At 40.7% G+C, this 21,221-nt stretch overlaps 1 protein-coding gene across 6 annotated transcripts in view; it reads right to left on the minus strand.

Annotated features, from left to right (window-relative positions):
• Positions 1-96: 96 nt before the first annotated feature.
• ZFP14 (ZFP14 zinc finger protein) overlaps positions 97-21,221 on the minus strand; it is a 34,758-nt gene continuing 13,633 nt past the window's right edge. Inside the window, exons 3-6 of one of the 6 annotated variants that reach the window (XM_063614146.1) lie at positions 17,323-17,449; positions 15,636-15,734; positions 6,143-7,249; positions 97-3,051 (exon numbers count right to left, since the gene is read on the minus strand). In XM_063614146.1, the coding sequence (XP_063470216.1) occupies positions 3,038-3,051; positions 6,143-7,249; positions 15,636-15,734; positions 17,323-17,449 (1,347 nt within the window). In that variant the 3' untranslated portion in view covers positions 97-3,037. Of the gene's footprint in view, positions 7,250-15,272; positions 15,394-15,593; positions 15,738-17,322; positions 17,450-21,221 lie in introns of those variants that run through there. The other 5 variants (XM_063614145.1, XM_055239681.2, XM_055239680.2 and 2 more) reach the window with 5 other exon arrangements.

Below are 21,221 nucleotides of genomic sequence, written 5' to 3' on the forward strand. Positions count from 1 at the left end.
CAGTGAAGCTGAAAGTGTATACAGCCTATAATGAACAATTTCATTTCTAGGTAATACCTTAGATTCTTCTTTAAGGAAATCAGAAAATACACAAAATGATATTCAATATAGCATCTTTATTACCACAGAAACTCATTTATGTCCTTAATCATTGTTTAATATAATATATAAGCATGTTTAATACAAACATATCAAGGATCGGGCTGGAATCTTTTCCATTCTATAGAAAAGCACTAACCATCCATTAAAGCAGGTAGCTACTTTCAGAGCATGATGTGAGCTGTAAAAAGTTGCCCTGACTTACGCCCCCCCAACACAACCACTCACCATAATGTCTAAAATTACACCCTTGAAGACATTCATTGTGGTTATGGTAGCATCTACCAAAGCTGTTCCTATTCCAGATATTCGGACTGAGAATTCCAGAATAAATTTGAGATAACTCAGTTAAATAAAAATGTGCTTACTAAATCTTTCACAAATTGATCATGTATACTTTGAATTCCTCAAAAGTAGATTTTTATTTTATTTTTATTTTTTTGAGACTGAGTTTCACTCTTGTTGCCCAGGTTGGAGTGCAATGGCAAAATCTAGGCTCACTGCAATCTCCGTTTCCTGGGTTGAAGCAATTCTCCTGCCTCAGCCTCCTGAGTAGCTGGGATTACAGGCACACGCCACCACACCCAGCTGATTTTTTATTTTTAGTAGAGACAGGGTTTCACCATGTTGGTCAGGCTGGTCTCAAACTCCTGACCTCAAGGATCTGCTTGCCTTGGCCTCCCAAAGTGTTGGGATTACAGGCGTGAGCCACCGTGCCCGGCCAAAAGTAGATGTTTTATGTTTTGATTCATTTGCCTAGTTTCCCAAGAAATCTTTTTTTCAAATACCATCAAGAATTAGTATTCGTTGAAGCAAACTTCTGGAGAATGTTGAATTTAGGGGTCAAACACAGGCCTTCTGGAGGTATTTGGTGCTTGGGAAAAGAAACACTGACCTATTAGCAAAGATAGATTTTGTAATAAATTCTAAATAAACTTTATTTAGAATTGTGAAAAATAGAATCTTCATAATGACGGTGGTTTAGAATTTGTTTTCAGAAGCTATCTTCATCTAATTTTTATTAGGATTATTTTACCTGTGCAGAATTAATTGGTAAAATCTTTAGGATTATCTATTCCTTAAAGTTTTTATAAGTATCAGATTTTTTACTTAAACAGGGAGTACACACACACACACACACACACACACACACAATCTTTTTTGTTAAACTATTTGGGTTCTACAGTGAGTTAACTGTAAAACATATTCCTTTTGGGGAAAAAATGTAATCCTAGATTTTTACTTGTATTGGAATGAATATACATGTTTGTGTATGTGTGCATGTATAGTTTTACCATATTATGTTTATTTATTTTTGAGACAGGGTCTTACTCTGTCACCCAGGCTGGAGTGCAGTGGCGTGATCTTGGCTCACCACAACCTCTGCCTTCTGAGTTCAAGCAATTCTTCTGCCTCAGGCTCCCCAGTAGCTTAGATTACAGGTGTCCGCCACCATGACAGGCTAATTTTTGTGTTTTTAGTAGAGATGGGGTTTGCTATATTGGTCAGGCTGGTCTCGAACTCCTGACTTCAACTGATCCACCCACCTTGGCCTCCCAAAGTGCTGGGATTACAGGTATGAGCCACTGTGCCCGGCCTAGTTTTGCCTTATAATTTAAAAAACCTCCTTGATATAATCTAGAGTTGTGTCTCTTTTATCATCATTAATACTCTAAATGTATTATCTTTCATTTTCTCTTCCTTGATTATAACTGCCAAAATCTAATCACTATTAACATTGAATCAAGTCTAATATTCTCCATTCTCTTAATTTCTACTTTCTACTGTACTTGGCTGTTCCTTTTTTTTTTTGACAGACTCTTGCTCTGTTACCCAGGCTGGAGTGCAGTGGCGCGATCTCAGCTCACCACAACCTCCGCCTCCCGGGTTCAAGTGATTCTCCTGCCTTAGCCTCCCAAGTAGCTGGGATTACAGGCATGCACTACCATGCCCAGCTAATTTTGTATTTTTAGTAGAGATGGGGTTTCTCAGTGTTGGTCAGGCTTGTCTCAAACTCCCAACCTCAGGTGATTTGCCTGCCATGGCCTCCCCAAGTGCTAGGATTACAGGCATGAGACACCGCACCTGGCCACTTGGCTGTTCTTTACTTGGGTTGGTTTTATTTTGTTGTTTCTTTTTTCTTGACGGAAATACTTATTCATTCCCTCAACACATTCATCTGTGTGACAGGCCTGGTGTTGCTTCTGTGGGTAAGTGAAGAAGACGAAGACTGTATCCACAAATAAGATTTCCTTACCACGTTACAGGGCATTAATTTCTCACTGAACAGAACTTTGATGATATCTGACAAGGTTAGATGTGCAGGCATCTCACTGTCATTCATTTCTACATAGTCTATAATTTTGGTTTTGATTTTCAACATTTTATTACTGAAATTTCAAACACATACAAAAGTAGAAATATTAGAACAATAAATCTCCATGAACAAACCACTCCACTTAAATTATCAACATGTTGCCAATTTAGTTTCCAGCTCTCTTTACCAATTATTTTTCTTTTGCTGGAATATTTTAATCCAAATGTGTCTATCTTCATTTCATAGTATGTATCTCTAACACATAGGATCTTTTATTTTTTATAATCACATTGACATAATCCCTAACCAAATTAATATATGTAAATATCATTTAATATTTAGTCCATGTCCACACTTCCCTCACTGTCTCCAAAATGGCTTTTTATGTTTTGTTGAAACCAGGTCCAAGTAATGCCAACATACTGAATTTAGTTGATATGTCTCTTTAAGTATCTTTTAATCTGTTAATGGTTGCCCTTCCCCTTGTATTTTCATGCTACCTGTTAGTTGAAGAAATCAGGTAATTTGCTCTGTAGAATTTCACACATTCTGGATCTGTTTGGCTTCTTCCTTGTGGTGCCCTTTATAGCCAGCCCTCCATATGTGCAGATTCAACCAACCTCAAATAGAAAATACTCAAAAAGAAAAAAAAAACAATAAAAATAAAAATACAATAAAAAATAATGCAAATTGAAAAATACAGTATAACAACTATTTACATAGTATTTACATTGTGTTAGGTCTAAGTGATCTAAAGATAATTTAAAGTATACAGGAAGATGTGAGTAGGTAATATGCAAATACATACTATGCCATTTTACACAAGGGACTTGAGCATCCTCAGATTTTACCATCAGTGGAGGATCCTGGAACCAATTCCCCATGGATACCAAGGGATGACCATACACTGTTCATCTAGTCCCCGTCTGCTTTCAGTTCATTATTCCAGCAATAAGGCTTTGTAGATGGTGGTGTGGACTTCCTATTGCATTACGTCAGGAAGTGTGTGTGTTGTCTGATAGACCCATTTTTATTAAGGTTAAAACAGATCAAAGGGTTCAGAGGTGGCCAGCTTGATAGATCCACCATAAAAATCTCGCTATATTTCACCTATTAGTTGTAGTACCCATTGAAGATCGTGTTTTCTGGACCCATTATTCCATTAAGGTCTAGAAAATGGTGATTTTTCTAATCCTATAATTCCTTCTAGATTTATTAGACTTCTTTAAAAAAGAAAAACCCATTCAAAAAAAATTTTTTTTTGAGACAGGGTCTCACTCTGTCACCCAGGCTGGAGTGCAGTGGCACGATCTCAGCTCACTGCAAACTCTGCCTCTTGGGTTCAAGCGATCCTCCCACCTCAGCCTGGGACTACAGGTTTGTGCCACCATGCCTGGCTAATTTTTGTATTTTTAGTACAGACAGGGTTTCACCATGTTGACCAGGTTGGTTTCGAACTCCTGGCCTCAAGTGATCCACCCACCTTGTCTTCCCAAAGTGCTGGGATTACAGGTGTGAGCCCCTGTGCCAGGCCAAATTCATTTGAATTTGATGAACTTCTGGGAACCCTGAAATTTGGTTCACATGGGAAAAGGAAACTAAATGACAATTTTTCCTCTGATTTATTGATTTCAAGAATAATGAGTTGGGCTGGGTGCGGTGGCTCATGCCTGTAACCCCAGCACCTTTGGAGGCCAAGGAGGGAGGCTCACTTGAACCCAGAAGTTCAAGACCAGCCTGGGCAACATAGTGAGACCCTTTCTCTAAAAAAAAAAAAAATTTAGGTGGGAGAATCACTTGAACCCAGGAGGAACAGGGTACAGTGAACTATGCTTGTGCCACTGCACTCCAGCCTGGGGGACAAAGTGACACCCTGTCTCAAAAAAAAATATATAAATTGGTGCTCTAGCATCTTTCATAGGTTACCAAATTATGCAGCCACAATCAAGTAAACTACCAAATTATTGGTGGGATCACATCAAAAACTCAACTTGAAACAACTCCTACTGGTTGAAGATATGGCATTTTGAGCATCAAAAAGTATACTAACTTACAGAATGATGTTTTGTTTCTTTCCCACAGGATTTTTATACACACACATAAATATATACAACAGTATTAAATTCCTAGGTGGTTAATTTCTTTTAAGCCACATTTTTGATAGTTTCTAATTAATTTTAAACTGTGGTCAGACAACAGGGATTGTAAGCCTTTTGCTTTTTGGAATTATGGGAAAATCATTTCCTATTTCCCTCTAATTCTTCAACAGCTGTACTACTGGTGACCTCACATTCATGAAATTCATTTTTGGCATGAAATTTCTAATGCAGCTCAAGTGCTGAAGAATTTCCTACATTCACTACAATCTAAATTTTACCTAGAATAAATTATGTTTAATAATTTCTGAGAGGTGACAGGAGGCATTTCTACATTTATGATGTCTACAGATCTTCCTTTTATGTGACTTCACTAATACTAATGACAATAATAACAATTATAGATAATATTTACAGAATACATGCTATATGACTGTGATTCCTCCAAGTATTAACTACTTACTCCTTGCAACAATCCTATTCCACAGTGTGGCAGGCTGACTCTAAACAGGCCCCCTAATGGTCCTGTCTCCAGGACTTATTCACACTCTTGTATCATCCCCTTCTCTTGAGTGTGGGCTATCCTAGTAACTTACTTCTACCAGTAGAAGTTGAGGGAATGTTATTTCCATGATTAGATTACACAAGATAGTAACTTCCATCTTGCTAGCAGACTCTCCTCCCTTTTGGCTTGCATGCCTTGATGAAGCAAGCAGCCATGCTGATGAGGCTATTGTGGCCAGGAACTGCAGTCAGCGTTCAGCCAACAGCCAGCTAGAAACTGAGAATCTCAATGCAACAGGCCTCACGGAAATATATCTGGGTAACAACTATGTTAGTCTAGATGTGCATCCTTCCCCAGTTGAGCCTTCAGATGAGACCTCAGCCCTGGCTGAAATCTGTAGCCTTGCAAGAGACCCTGAAGCAGAGGACCCAACTAAGTCATGCCTATACTCCTGATCCAAATTATAAGATATAAATATATGTTATTTTATGCTACTAAGTTTGTGGTAATTTATTACACAGCAATAAATAATACATGTAAGTACTATTATTACCATTTTACAAGTCAGCAAAATGAGGCACAGAAGCTCAGTATCTTGTCCAATAAATCGCACTGGTAATAAAGTGGAGAAAGGGAGATAATGACAGATAAGGCTAAAGATTTTCCTACATTCATTACATTATTCTCTCATAGGAATTTGCTGAAGATAAACCATGTTTAAATGGTGTTGGAAGGCCTTTAAATCAACATATTCTTTCTCTAATATAAAATTTCTTATGCTTGGAATTGAGCATGAAACACATTTTCTCAAAAATGAATTTTCTGATGTTCTGTAACATCGTATACATTTGAAGGCTTTCTTCTATTAAATTCCATTATGAATCTTCTGATGTTGAGTAAGGTGTGAATGCTGTCTAAAGGCCTTCTTACACTCCCTACACTTGTAGGGTTTCTCACCAGTATGAATTCTCTGGTGTTGAGTAAGGAATGAATAAAGTCTAAAAGCCTTACCACATTCCTTACATTCATAAGGTTTCTCACCAGTGTGAATACTCTGATGTTGGGTGAGTTGTGAGAGCAGTCTAAAAGGTTTTCTACATTCCTTACATTCATAAGGTTTCTCACCAGTGTGAATACTTTGATGTTGAGTAAGTTGTGAGAGCAGTCTAAAGGCCTTTCCACACTCTTCACATTCATAGGGTCTCTCACCAATATGAATGCTCTGGTGTGAAATAAGCTGTGAGTAACTACTAAAGGTCTTCCAACATTCCATACATTCATAGGGTTTCTCACGAGTATGTATTCTCTGATGGCGAACTAGTTGTTGTCTTAATCTAAAAGTCTTCCCACATTCCTTACATTCGTAGGGTTTCTCACCAGTATGAATACTCTGATGAACAGTAAGTTGTTGGCATATTCTAAAAGCCTTTCCACATTCCTTACATTCATAGGGTTTCTCACCAAAATGAATTTTCTGATGTACTCTAAGGTCTGGACCACATACAAAGGCTTTCCCACATTCCTTACATTCATAGAGCTTTTCAGCAGTATGAAGTCTCTGATGGCGTGTAAGGTGTGTACACTGTCTAAAGGTCTTTCCACAGTCCTTACATTCATAGGGTTTCTCACCGGTGTGAATTCTCTGATGTCGAGCCAGTTGCTGATGTACTCTAAAGGCCTTTCCACATTCCTTACATTCATAGGGTTTTTCACCTGTATGAAGTCTCTGATGTTGAGTAAGTTCTTGGAGCACTGTAAAGGCCTTCCCACACTCCTTACATTCATAGGGCTTCTCACCGGTGTGAAGTTTGTGATGTCGAATAAGATGTGCACGCTGTCTAAAGGCCTGCCCACATTCCTTACACTTATAAGGTTTCTCACCAGTATGAATTCTCAGGTGTTGACTAAGTGTGGAGCGACGAATAAAGGTCTTCCTACACTCCTTACACTCATACACCTTTTCTCCATTATGAACGATCTGATACTCAGTAAGAAAATTGTGCCTTTTGTAAGCGGTCATTTTTTCAGAGGTAATTTTCACTTGCCCAAAATATCCCTCTTGTTGTTCCTTTTCCCCTTCAATCTTGCTCTTATATTCCCAATCATTCCTAAAAATGGAACCCTGAAGGCTATAGCTTTTAATTCTTTCCATTATATCCCACTGAAATGAATATATTTCATAAATGTCCTTTTCTGGAGATAAAGTATTGGTCCTGTATCTGGACTCCAAATCTGAAAGAAAACAAGAAAGCAAATACATAACTGTTTTCCTGTTCCAGAAAGAAAAAACAAACACACAAACAAAAAAACCACTTCTATAGAGAAATAAAAGGCACCTAAAATAATGCCTGTTACAAGTTGAATGGATTAGACAGATCTCAAACATAGACATTTCTGCCACAATCTTACATATGTGTACCTAAAAAACCTTATCTTCTACAAAAGTACACACTAAAAATTACTGTGTTCAGAAGAAAAATAGGCCCAGAGCAGGACCACTTAATTCTATGGTTTTTTTTTTTTTTTTTTTTTTTTTGAGACACAGTCTTGCTCTGTCACCCAGGCTGGAGTGCAGTGGCACAATCTCGGCTCACTGCAACCTCCACCTCCCAGGTTCAAGCAATTCTCCTGCCTCAGCCCTCCTAGTAGCTGGGATTACAGGCACACACCCCCAAGCCCGGCTAATATTTTTGTGTGTATTTTTAGTAGAGAGAGGGTTTCCCCATGTTGGCCAGACTAGTCTTGAACTCCTGACCTCAGGTGATCGCCCGCCTTAGCCTTCCAAAGTGCTGGGATTACAGGTGTGAGCCACCGTGCCCGGCCAATTCTATGCATCTTTAATCAGTAGAACACTAACAAATAAAATAGTTGACATCTAAAGGGATAAACCAAAAGACAGCTCAGCATAGCTAAAATCCACTTCATGTGTATTAAAATGCATGAAAATAAAGAGGCAATGCTAGACTTCAGGTCCTGAGACACTGCACATGAAAATAAAGCCCGGAGCCAGTGAGGACGTCATTAAGGTGGGAGTAAGGTAAAGTACAGCCTGTCTTTAGATAAGAGGCTATGCAAGGTTGATGGTACATTCCTCTGGGGAGGGAGCCCTGGGTGCAGTGGCTCATGCCTGTAATCCCAGCACGTTGGGAGACTGAGGTGGGAGGATCACTTGAGTCCAGGAGTTCAAGACCAACCTGGGCAACATAGCAAAACTCCCATCTCTACAAAAAATACAAAAATTTTCCAGGGGTGGTGGCATGTGCCTGTAGTCCCAGCTACTTGGGAGGCTGAGGTGGGAGGATCACTTGAACCCAGGAGTTCAAGGCTTCAGTGAGTCATGATCACACCACTGCACTCCAGCCTGGGCAACAGAACAAGAACCTGTCTCAAAAAAAAAAAAAAAAAAAGCCGGGCACAGTGGCTCACATCTGTAATCCCAACACTTTGGGAGGCCAAACCAGGTAGATCACAAGGTCAGGAGTTCAAGACCAGCCTGGCCAACATGGTGAAACCCTGTCTCTACTAAAAATACAAAAATTAGCCAAGTGCGGTGGTAGGCACCTATAATCCCAGCTACTTAGGAGGCTGAGACAGGAGTATCGCCTGAACCTGGGAGGTGGAGATTGCAGTGAGCTGAGATGGTGCAACTGCACTCCAGCCTGGGCAACAGAGAAAGATTCCGTCTCAAAAAAAAAAAAAAAAAAGTCAAATGCCTTCTCCTATGATATACAAACCATTACATGATCTCGCTCTTGCCTAACATTATCTTGTTTCTACCCCTTTCACTTACCTTTTGAATAAGCATCTTAATCATCTTGGGCTTCTTGCAGTAGTTCCTCAAACATACAAAGCTCCTCTTTCCCCACCCAAAGCCTTTGTATTTGCTGTTCTCTGCCAGGAATGCCCTTGCTTTAGATATTCATATGGCCTGGGCTCTTTTTTCATGTCACTACTCAAGTATCACCTCCTCAAAATGTCCTGACCACCCTATTTAAAACATCCCTTTCTCTACTTGCCAACTTCCATTCTCGCCCAGGCTGGAATGCAGCAGCATGATCTCGGCTCACTGCAACCTCCACCTCCCAGGTTCATGTGATACTTCTGCCTCAGCCTCCCGAGTAGCTGGGACTACAGGCGTGTGCCACCACACCCAGCTAATTTTCGTATTTTCAGTAGAGACAGGTTTCACCATGTTGGCCAGGCTGGTCTCGAACTCCTGGCCTCAAGTGATCCTCTCGCCTCAGCCTCTCAAAGTGCTGGGATTACAGGCACTAAGCCACTGCGCCTGGCCCTTCTTACTTTTCTTAATACTTGTCCCTACCTAATATTATGTATTGATGTACTTGTTTACTTAATGTCCTTACTCCTATTAAGATGTAAGCAACATGATTGCTGGGACCCATGAGTCTCATTCACATCTGCTCCACTGGTGTCCAGCACAACACCTAGTTCCGACTAGGCACTCAAGTATTTGCCAAATAAATAAAGGAATATATTTCTAGCCAATGAAATACATATCAACCTAATCATAATAGAAGCTAGAAAGAAACTGGGTCCTAAATATGGACTGAACTGTGTTCCCCTAAAATTTGAATGTCGAGCCCTAACTAACTGTATGTGGAGATGGGGCTTTTAGGAGGTAATTAAGGTTAAACGAGGCCTAGAGGTGGGGTCCTAATCCACTAGAATTACTGGCCTTGTAAGAAGAAGAGGGCCAGGTGCAGTGGCTCATGCCTGTAATCCCAGCACCTTGGGAGGCTGAGGTATGAGGATCACTTGAGCCCAGGAGTTCAAGACCAGCCTAGGGAATACATGAGAGCTCTGTCTCTACAATTTTTTTTTTTTTTAAATAGCTAAGTGTGGAGGCATGTGCCAGTAAACCCAGCTATTCAGGAGGCTGAGACGGGAGGATTGCTTGGGCCCAGGAGTTTGAGACTGCGGTGAGCTGCGATGGCACCACTGCACTCCAGCCTGGGCAACAGAGTGAAGCCTTGTCTCAAAAAAAAAAAAAAGAAAAAAAAGGAAGAGAGTGACCTCTTTCTCTCTGTGTCATATGAGGACACAACAAGTAGGCAGCTGCCTGCAAGCCAGGAAGACAGACTTCACCAGAACCTGGCACCCTGATTTTGGACTTTCAGCATCTAGAATTGTGAGAAAATACGTATCTGGTGTTTAAGCCACCCAGACTATGGTATTCTGTTATGGCAGCTTAAGATGATACAGATTTAGATAGAGATGAAGCTGTAGTCACCGATCAAAAAAAAAGAGTAGCCCCTCTCTTTGTCAAATCTTTTCCCCATTCCCCTCAACAGCATCCTTAAAAATTTTTTTTTATTTTACAATAATTATAGATCCATGGGAAGTTGCACAAAATGTACAGAAAAGTCCTGTGTAGGCTTCACCCAGCCCCTCCCAGTGTTAACATCTTAGGCAAGTATAGTACAATATTCAAAACAAGAAATTAATGGGGCTGGGCGCAGTAGCTCACGCCTCTAATCCTAGCACTTTGGGAGGCCGAGGCGGGCGGATCACCTGAGGTCAGGAGTTCGAAACCAGACTGGCCAACATGGTGAAACTCCTTCTCTACTAAAAATACAAAATTAGCCAGGTGTGGTGGTGCATGCTTATAATCTCAGCTACTTGAGAGGCTGAGGTAGGAGAATCGCATAAACCTGGGAGGCAGAGGTTGCAGTGAGCCGAGATCCCGCCACTGCACTCCAGCCTGGGTGACAGCGAAACTGTCTCAAAAAAAAAAAAGAAAGAAATTAATGTTGGTATATTCCATAGAGCTTACTTAGACTTCACCAGTTCTATGTGCACTCATGCGTGTTTATGTGCATAGCTCTATGCAATTTTATCACAGGTAGCCTGGCAAAACCACCACCACAATCAAGATACTTGCCCGTACCATGACTGCAAGACTTCCTCGTGTTACCTCTTTCTAACCCGAACCATCCTCTCCTCCCTATATATATCCCTACCCTTGGAAACCACTAATTTGTTTTTCCATTTCTATGTGATTTTGCAAATATTACATAAATAAAGTCATGTAGTGCATAACCATTTGTGATTGTCACTCAGCATAATTTCCTTGAAATTAACCCAAGTTGCTGCATGTATCAAGAGTTTATTCCTTACTGTTGCTCAGTCTATTCATGGTATTGGTGGGCCTTTCAATCAGTTTTAATTGGGCTACTTATCATTTTAGCACTGAGTTGTGTATATACTAGATACTGGTCCTTTGTCAGATATGTTTTACCACTATTACTCTCCCAGTCTGTGACTTACCCATTCATCTGCTTATTGGTATATTCTGATGAGACAAAGTTTTCAATTTGAATAAAGTCTAATGTATTAATTTTTTATTTATTTGAGACACAGTCCCGTTCTGTCACCCAGGCTGGAGTACAGTGGTGCGATCTCGGCTCACTGGAACCTCCACCTCCCGGGTTCAAGCAATTGTCCTGCCTCAGCCTCCCAAGTGGCGGGGATTACAGGTGCACGCCACCACGCCCAGCCAATTTTTGTATTTTCAGTAGAGATCAGGTTTCGCCATGTTGGCCAGGCTGGTCTCAAACTCCCAATATCAGGTGATCCACCTGCCTTGGCCTCCCAAAGTGCTAGGATTACAGGTGTAAGCCACCGTGCCCAGTCGGATTTTTTATTTTTAAGGTTATTGTTTTCATTCAAGAAACCTTTGCCTACTCCCCAGTCATAAGTTGGGACACTCATCACTGTCCTGTTTCCCTCTAAAAACTTTATGATTTTAGCTTGTATATGTAGGTCTAAAAACCATCTCAAATTAATTTTGGTATGAGGTAAAGGTTGAGAGGTTTGTTTGTTTCCCCAGTTATTCCAGTACTGTTTGTTGAAAAGCCTTTCTTCTCCCCATTGGAATGCTTTGGCATCTTTGTCAAACAATAAATGACCCTTTAAGTGTGTGTGTGGCAGGGTATGTTTCTAGGACCTCTGTTCTGTTTTGTTCGGTGATCTTTGCCAATAACATACTGTCTTGATCATTGTAGTTGTAATAAATCCTGAAGTTTTTTTGTTTTTTTTTTTTTGAGATAAGAGTCTCACTCTGTCACCCAGGCTGGAGTGCAGTGGCATGATCTTGGCTCACTGCAACCTCTGCCTCCCAGGTTCAAGCAATTCTCCTTCCTCAGCCTCCCGAGTAGCTGGGACTACAGGCACGTGCCATGCCAACACCCGGGTAATTTTAAATCTTGAAATATCTTGATGTCATGTCATCTAAGTCCTGTAATATGTTCTTATGTTTTCAAGTTGCTTGGGATATGCTAAGTCATTTGTTATTTCGTATAAATCTTAGAATCTGCTTGCTAATTTCTACCAAAAAAAAAAAGTCTGCTAGGATTATGACTGGAATTATACTGAATTACTAAAATTGAAGTTTTTATAATACTGAGTATTCCCATTCCAAAAATGATTATTTCTATTTATTTAGGTCTTAATTTCTCTTAGCAATGGCAATAGTCTATGGTTTTTAGCATAGATATCTTTTTTTTTTTTTTTTTTTTTTTTTTTGAGACGGAGTCTCGCTCTGTCGCCCAGGCTGGAGTGCAGTGGCGCAATCTCGGCTCACTGCAAGCTCCGCCTCCCGGGTTCACGCCATTCTCCTGCCTCAGCCTCTCTGAGTAGCTGGGACTACAGGCGCCCGCCACCACGCCCGGCTAATTTTTTTGTATTTTTAGTAGAGACGGGGTTTCACCGTGGTCTCGATCTCCTGACCTCGTGATCCGCCCGCCTCGGCCTCCCAAAGTGCTGGGATTACAAGCGTGAGCCACCGCGCCCGGCCTAGCATAGATATCTTGCATATGTTTTATCAAACTCATTTCTTAGTATTTTATGTTTTTTAACACTCCCATAAATTGTTATTTAATTTTCCTTTTTTTTTTTTTGCTTCTAGTATATGAAAACACGATTGATTTTGCTTTTTATTTATTTTTGACACAGAGTCTCACTCTGTCACCCAGGGTGGAGTGCAGTGGTGTGATCTCAGCTCACTGTAACCTCCGTTTCCCAGGTTCAAGCGATTCTCAGGCCTCACCCTCCCCAGTAGCTGGGACTACAGGCTTGCACCATCATGCCTGGCTAATTTTAGTATTTTTAGTAGAGATGGGGGTTTCACCATGTTGGCCAGGCTGGTCTTGAACTCCTGACCTCAGGTGATCCACCTGCCTCGGCCTTCCAAAGTACAGGGATTCCAGGCATGTGCCACCATGCCCGGCTCTGATCTATCTATCTATCTATCTATCTATCTATCTATCTATCTATCTATCTATTTATTTTATTTTTTGAGATGGAGTCTTGCTCTATTGTCTGAGCTGGAGTGCAGTGGTGTGATCTCGGCTCACTGCAAACTCTGCCTCCCGGGTTCAATCGATTCTCCCACCTCAGCCTCCTGAATAGCTGGGATTACAGGCGTGTGCCACTACATCCAGCTACTTTTTGTATTTTTAGTAGAGACAGGGTTTCACCATGTTGGCCAGGCTGGTCTTGAACTCCTGACCTCAAGTGATCTGCCTGCCTTGGCCTCCCAAAGTGCTGGCATTATATGTGTGAGCCACTGCACCTGGCCTGATTTTTTAATATTAACCTTATATCCTGTGACCTTATTGTGATTTTTCAATTATTACTTCAAATAGTTGTTCTCTTGATTCCTTAGGACTTTCTTTGTACACAATCATGTCATCTCCAAATACAGACTTACGTCTTCCTTTTTGATCTTTATGTCTCATTTCTTTTTCTTATTGATAATGGATTTTTATAGTTTATAATGTATTTTTTTAATAGGTGCCCCTTACCAGATTGAGGAAGTTCCCTTCAATTTCTAGTTTGCTGAGAGCTTTTTATCATGAATGGATGTTGGATTTTGTCATATGCTATTTTTACATCTATGAAGATGATTGCTATGGTTTGAATGTTTGTTGCCTCCAAAACTCATGTTGAAAATTAATTCCTAATGGCAATATTGAGAGGCGGGGTTTTTCAGAGGTGACTGGGTCATGAGGGCTCTGCTCTCATGAATGGATGAACCTATTCATGGATTGGTGAGTTAATCAATTAATGGGTTATCACAGGATTGGGACTGATGACTTTATAAGAAGAAGAGAGGTCTCAACTAGCACATCTGCATGTTCAGCCCCCTTGCCATGTGATGCCCTGCAAAGCCCCGGAATTCAGCAGAGTCCCCACCAGCAAGAAGGCCCTCACTAGACACAGCCCTTTGAGGCTGGACTTCTCAGCCTCCAAAACTGTAAGAAATAAATTCCTTTTACTTATAAATTACTGAATTTCAAGGTATTCTGTTATAAACAACAGAAAGTGAACTAAGACAATGATCATATGGTCTTTCATTTTTTCTGTTAATATGGTGAATTAACAGGTAGAAAGAAATCCTACTTAATCATAATTTTTGTATATCATTATATTTGATTTGTTAATATTTTATTAAAATTTTTGTATCTATGTACGGAAAAGATATGGGTTCATGCTTTTTTTGTAATGTCTTTCTTGGGTTATGGTATGAGTTATGTTGGCCTCATAAAATGCATTCCTTTTCTGAAGGAGTTTGTACAATACCACTGCTATTTCTTCCTTAGATATTTAATGGAATTCACCAATGAAACCATCTGGGGCTGGCATTTTCTTTGTGGAAGATTTCTGATAATGAATTCAATTACTTTAATAGCATAAGGGTATTCAATTTCTTTTTTTATCTTGTGTCAGTTCTGGTAAGTTGTACTTCTCCAGAAATTTTAAAATTTCATTTAAGTTATCAAATTTACTGGCATAAAGTAATTCATGGCATTCTCTTATTATTATTCTTTTTTGGAGTGGGGGTAGAGTCTCACTCTGTCACTCAGGCTGGAGTGCAGTGGCGTGATCTCGGCTCACTGCAACCTCCACCTCCTGGGTTCACGCAACTCTTGTGTCTCAGCCTCCTGAGTAGCTGGGACTACAGGTGACCGCCACCATGCCCAGATAATTTTTGTATTTTTAGTAGAGACAGTGTTTTGCTGTGTTGGCCAGACTGGTTTGGAACCCCTGACCTCAAGTGACCAGCCTGCCTCGGCCTCCCAAAATGCTGGGATTACAGGAGTGAGCCACCACGCCCAGCCTCTTATTATTCTTTTAATGACTATAGGATCTAAAGTGAAAATCACTCTTTCATTCCTGATGTTAGTAATTTATGTTCTTTAAAAAGAGAGAATGTAAATTACTAGGTGTTTACCATCTTTGTTGATCTTTCCAAGAAATCCATTTTTGGCTTTATTTTCTTTATTTCTTTTCTATTTTGCTGATTTCTGCTCTTATATTTATTTATTTTTTCTTCTACCAGGAATAGTTCTTCTCTTTAAAGTGGGATAGAAATATGAAAGATGAGAAACAGTGTTGCATTCAAGATCAGTAGAAAGTTCCTTTGCTAGTCCAGGCTTAAAAGATCTTAATTTGCTTCAAGTCCCAAGCCCTGCCTCCATAGGCCAGGGGCTTTTTGAAGAGAGACCCCAACATCTCAAGGGTGTGCCTCCACCCTAATCAGTTTAGCTATTACCTGCAGTAGTGATTTCTCAATGCCTGCTCAGCTCTCACTCACCAGGGCAGTATCTTCTTGTCCCTTCCCTCACAACCATCCCAGGTTCCTTCCCTTCTTCATCCAATAAGGTAATCAAATCTGGTTTAGAAATGGAAGGTCCTGCTTAAAAGAAAAATGTGACATGGAATTATACACCAGAAAATCTTTAGATTTAGATTTGGTTAAATTTATAATTAACTACAGATCAATATGGCACTTTATAAAGCCTAAGAATGAAGAATTGCAAGGGAGTTGAAGAATGCTCATATTAAGGTAACTTGAGGGTCACAAGGAATAGCCTGTGTGAGGTTAAATTAAGTATACTAAGGCCATTATATTAACCATCTGGTCAAGAACAGGCCTTAATATAATTTAACCTCACACAGGCTCTGTTGAAAGGCAGTATTGTGTAGAGGGAAGAACACAGACTGGATCCAGACTGTCTGGCTTCACATCCTGCCTTTGTTTCTGTGTTACCTAGCAAATTATTAACCTTTTGTGTCTACGTTTTCTCAAATAAAATGAAGATAATAATATCTTCTCATAGAGTTGTTGTGAGGATTAATTAATAATGAACAATGCTTAGAATAATGTTTAAGCCCAAATATATGGTGATGTTTATTAACAGATACACATAATATATGTATTAGCTATTAGCTATTTACTGTTATCATTTGGATGAGTGCATACTAAAACGTTTTTTGAGACATTCTCAGATCTTTTCTAGGATATTCATTCAATGTTAAATGCCAGGCTTTTAGATTTTAATTTTCAATTACAAAGTAAGTAGAACTGCATATGTCTGTTATAGGAAACAGAATGTGTTTCAGGGTTTTTTCTGTTTGAGATAGACTCTCACTCTGTCACCCAGGCTGGGGTGCAAGTGGCGCGATCTCAACTCACTGCAACCTCAGTCTCCCAGCTTCAAGGAATTCTCCTGCCTCAGCCTCCCAAGTAGCTGGTATTATAGGCATGCGCCACCATGCCTGGCTAATTTTTGTATTTTTAGTAGAGATGGGGTTTCACCATGATGGCCAGGCTGGTCTGGAGCTCCTGACCTCAAGTGATCCACCCCCCTCGGCCTCCTAAAGTGCTGGGATTATAGGCATGAGCCACCATGCCTGGCCTTGAGGTTTTTTTGAGATGGAGTCTCACTCTGTCGCCCAGGCTGGAATGCAGTGGCGTGATCTCAGCTCACTGCAACCTCCGCCTCCTGGGTTTAAGTGATTCTCCTGCCTCAGTCTCCCAAGCTGGGATTACAGGCACGCTCCACCATGCCCGGCTATGAGTTTTAAATAAGCTTTCTGGATCCATCTCACACTATGTTCTACAGATTTCTTTGATTTTTAGAGAAACTCAGAACCCCTATGTCTAGGTATTCTGCTTGCAGATGGACTAGAAAGTGGTGTGAAACATTTATGTCAATTCTGAGCTCCAATATAAGGTGAAGTCTGGTTTCTTGAACAACGCTTTTGCCATATTCAAATCCATCCCCTTGGATACTAAGGAAATCAGGAATTACAGAGTCTGAAGGAAGTCTGAAGGGCATAGCAGACTGGACATGACGAAATGGAGAGGCCTAGTTCCAACCTAACAAAACTTAAACAATTCCTTTGGGAACAGAAAGTAGTTTTAGATAGTTTTTCTAAATATAGTCCTGAAATTGACAGCAGAGAAAGCTAATATCATTTGGGATAAACAACCTTACCTAGTGAAATGAAGTTGCTGTAGTTCTCCCACATTACATCCCTATATAAGTCCCTCTGAGCAGGATCCAGGAATTCCCATTCTTCCTGTGAGAAGTCTATGGCCACATCCCTGAATGTCACTGAACCCTGAAAAAACAAACTCAGGTATTACTTGTGAAAATAAATTAAATGCTTTTAAAATGGAAAGAGGGGAGATTGAGGATTGCATGGCAGAGAGGGGTCAGATAGCATGCAAACAGCATTGGGCTGAAAACTTGTGACATGAGTAGGGACCAGCAAGAAAATTAGTATTTCTGAAGCATTGAGCCTACATGTTCTTGAATAGTCCTGTGGCTACAGATATGATTACATTTTCATCCAAACATATCTAGAAATGAGTACACTACCCAAAAAATCCTAATTAAATGAAATAGTGCACACAAGCCTTTTGAATACTATGTGCCTCACCATAAATTCTTTAAAAATATGAGGTCTTGAGGTCAGGTGCAGTGGCTCATGGCTATAATCCCAGCACTTTGGGAGGCCCAGATGAGAGGATCACTTGAGCCTGTAAGTTCAAGACCAGCTTGATCAACATTAGCAAGACCCTGTCTCTACCAAAAAAGAAATTTAAAAATTTAAAAAAAAAGAAATATGAGGTCTTGGGCTCTCTTTTCCCTTTAATGATCATTTAAAAACATTGATAAAAATTTATCCCACATGTGCTACAAAATCCAAGAAGATATATTCAAATTCATCACAAACTCAGGTTTTATTATAAACACTTTCCCTTTTATAACCAATTCTTTAGTAAACTTTCAAAAATTCGTTCGATGGCAGTCTACATTTTTAATATATTAGATTCTTTTTTCTTTAGATATTTTAATTCAATAAAATCTCGAAAGTCTTCCCCAATTCTCAACGTCTACAATATCTAATCTTTATGGATGTGAATAATCTTCTTGCTTGTCACCATTTATCATCTCTTGAACATCGTTTTTTTGTTCCTGAGTTACAGGATACTGGATCATGAAGACATCATAAAGATATCACCTGGACACCAGTATCATTTTCTTTTCTTTTCTTTTTTGAGACGGAGTCTCGCTCTGTCGCGCAGGCTGGAGTGCAGTGGCATGATCTTGGCTCATCGCAAGCTCCGCCTCCTGGGTTCACGCCATTCTCCTGCCTCAGCCTCCCGAGTAGTTGGGACTACAGGCATCCGCAACCATGCCCGGCTAATTTTTTTTGTATTTTTAGTAGAGACGGGGTTTCTCCGTGTTAGTCAGGATGGTCTCAATCTCCTGACCTCGTGATCCGCCTGCCTCAGCTTCCCAAAGTGCTGGGATTACAGGCGTGAGCCACCGCGCCCAGCCCCCTGTATCAATCATTTTCAATGAGGAGTCATTTTGCTCCCCAAAGGACACCTGGCCATATCTGGAGACAATTTTGATTGTCACAATCAGAGGAAAGGGTGTGAGTGTTACAGGCATCTAATGGGTAGAGGCCAGGGACACTGTTAGACATCCTACAATGCACGGGACGGCCCCTTACAATAAAAGACTCTCCATCGAAATGTCAATAGTTCAGGCCAGGTGCAGTGGCTCACGCCTGTAATCCCAGCACTTTGGGAGGCCAAGGCGGGCAGATCACTTGAGTTCAGGAGTTTGAGACCAACCTTGTCAATATGGTGAAACCCTGTCTCTACTAAAAACACAAAAATCAGCTGGGTGTGGTGGTGGGAGCCTGTAATCTCAGCTACTCAGGAGGCTGAGGCAGTAGAATCACTTGAACCCAGGAGACGGAGGTTGCAGTGAGCTGAGATCACACCACTGCACTCCAGCCTAGGCGACAGAGTAAGACTCGGTCTCAAAAAAAAAAAAAAAAAGAAAAAAGAAAGTCAATAGTACCAAGGTTGAGAAATCCTGCTCCAGACCAGCACATCCTGTAAAAATACACAATAGACCTCATTCCTGGCATTCTTCTCCGCAGGAGGAAATCTCCATTGATTGAGGTATCTATTTGCAGTCCTATTCTGATCACGTCCTATTCACCCTGTTGGTGAAGGAGGGATCCCTGCCCTAAAAAGTACAAGACAATCAAATAGCCCACACCGGACAGATGAGATTGATAGCAATTTGTTAGATGCATATATTCAGAGCCTGAGAGAGGACATCATACATCACGCAGGGGCACAAGGGGATTGCATTCAAGAACAGCATGAACAAGCAGGGGTGTGGGAGGCAGTCTTTACAGCAGTAACAAGGTGAGGTGTTCCCTGGTTCCTGTAGTGGTATGTGATTGGCTTGTTTGAATAATTCCATAGGCTAGCAGGGAGGTGAAACCCTTTAGGTTGAGGACCACGAGGGGTGTAACTGGTCCAGCTCATAGGAGAACTAGCTGGGTAGGAAGCCTTTCCCGCTGGGTGTGGGCATATCGGGTAAGAGCAGGGGAACTCACGGTTAGGCCTTTAGGGTGGTGACAAAGGTGTCAAGGCACACATGAAAGTTTAGGCCTTACCTTATAAGGCCCAATTACATCCCTACCCAATCCACCTAAACCTAAAAGCCTTACATAGTATAGGGTCTCAACATACATAAAAACTAAGGTCAGTCAACACTAAATCCTATCTTATATACTTGAAAAACTCAGATCTGTGGAGAAGTTTAGAGTTTTCCCTATAAGCAGTCAGATAAGACCAAATTCTCTCTTTCATCAAATCACAGATCTTAAGGAAAACTCAAAATAGGGAACTCCCACTTAACATCAGTAATCCATTCCTGAAAATCAGACATTCTAACGATTAACCAGGTACCTATTTTCCCATCATTTTATTTTCTATTTACTTTCTTTCCTTCCTTCCTTCCTTCCTCTTCTTTCTTTCTTTGCTTTCTTTCCTTTTTCTTTTTTTTTTTTTTTTGACAGGGTCTCACTCTGTTGCCCAGGCTGTTGCCTAGGCTGGAGTGCAGTGATGTGATCATAGCTCACTGCAACATTGAATTCCTGGCCTCAAGCAATGGCCTCCCAAAGGAGGGATTACAGGCGTGAGCCACTACACACGGCCTCCCATTATGTTAAATCAGAGCATTATAATGAGTTATACGTCAATTCCTTCCCTCCAACTAGCTTCGCACATTTTCCTCCAATATAGAACTGTGGGACACAGTGGATCAGTATACACACAACAACTTTGCTTTTAGTATTTTAATCATCTCTTTTACTAAATTCATTTTTCTCATTTGCTTTGTTTCTTTCTCCACAATTTTCTTCAATACTTTTCCAATCTTTTAGGAACTCATTTTACACTAGACAAAAATGAGGGCTACATGTGAAGCACAGCATGGAAAAGTGTTTCCAACAAGAACATAATAGCAGGAACGGCTGACACTCAGGATGGTGCTCTGTTACCTCCTCAGTCACTAGCAGCACCAGGTATACACATGCCCTTGAATGATAGTTATACACATTTCAAAACATCTGCAGATGGTTCCATTGGTCTAACAACTGTATTTGGGATATAACAAGATTCTTCCTGGATGTTATTTTTGTTTTTTAAAAAAAAGCATTGTATTGGATCAGGTGCGGTGGATCACACCTATAATGCCAATACTTCAGGAGGCTGAAGTGGGAGAATCACTTGAGCCCAGGAGTTCGAGTTCAGCTTAGGCAACACAGTGGGACCCCATCTCTACAAAAAATTTTAAAAATTAGCCAAGAGTGGTGGCACGTGCCTGTAGTCCCCAGTACTCAGGAGGCTGAGGTGGGAGGATCACCTGAGCCTGGGAGGTCGGGGCTGCAGTTAGTTGGGATCATGCCACCGCATTCCAGCCTGGGTGACTGAGTGAGACCTTGTGTCAAAAAAAAAAAGGCTGGGCATCATGGTGGATGGTGGCTCATGCCTGTAATCCCAGCACTGTGGGAG

The sequence above is a fragment of the Symphalangus syndactylus genome, chromosome 13 (assembly GCF_028878055.3).
Source record: "Symphalangus syndactylus isolate Jambi chromosome 13, NHGRI_mSymSyn1-v2.1_pri, whole genome shotgun sequence".
Lineage (NCBI taxonomy): Eukaryota > Metazoa > Chordata > Mammalia > Primates > Hylobatidae > Symphalangus > Symphalangus syndactylus.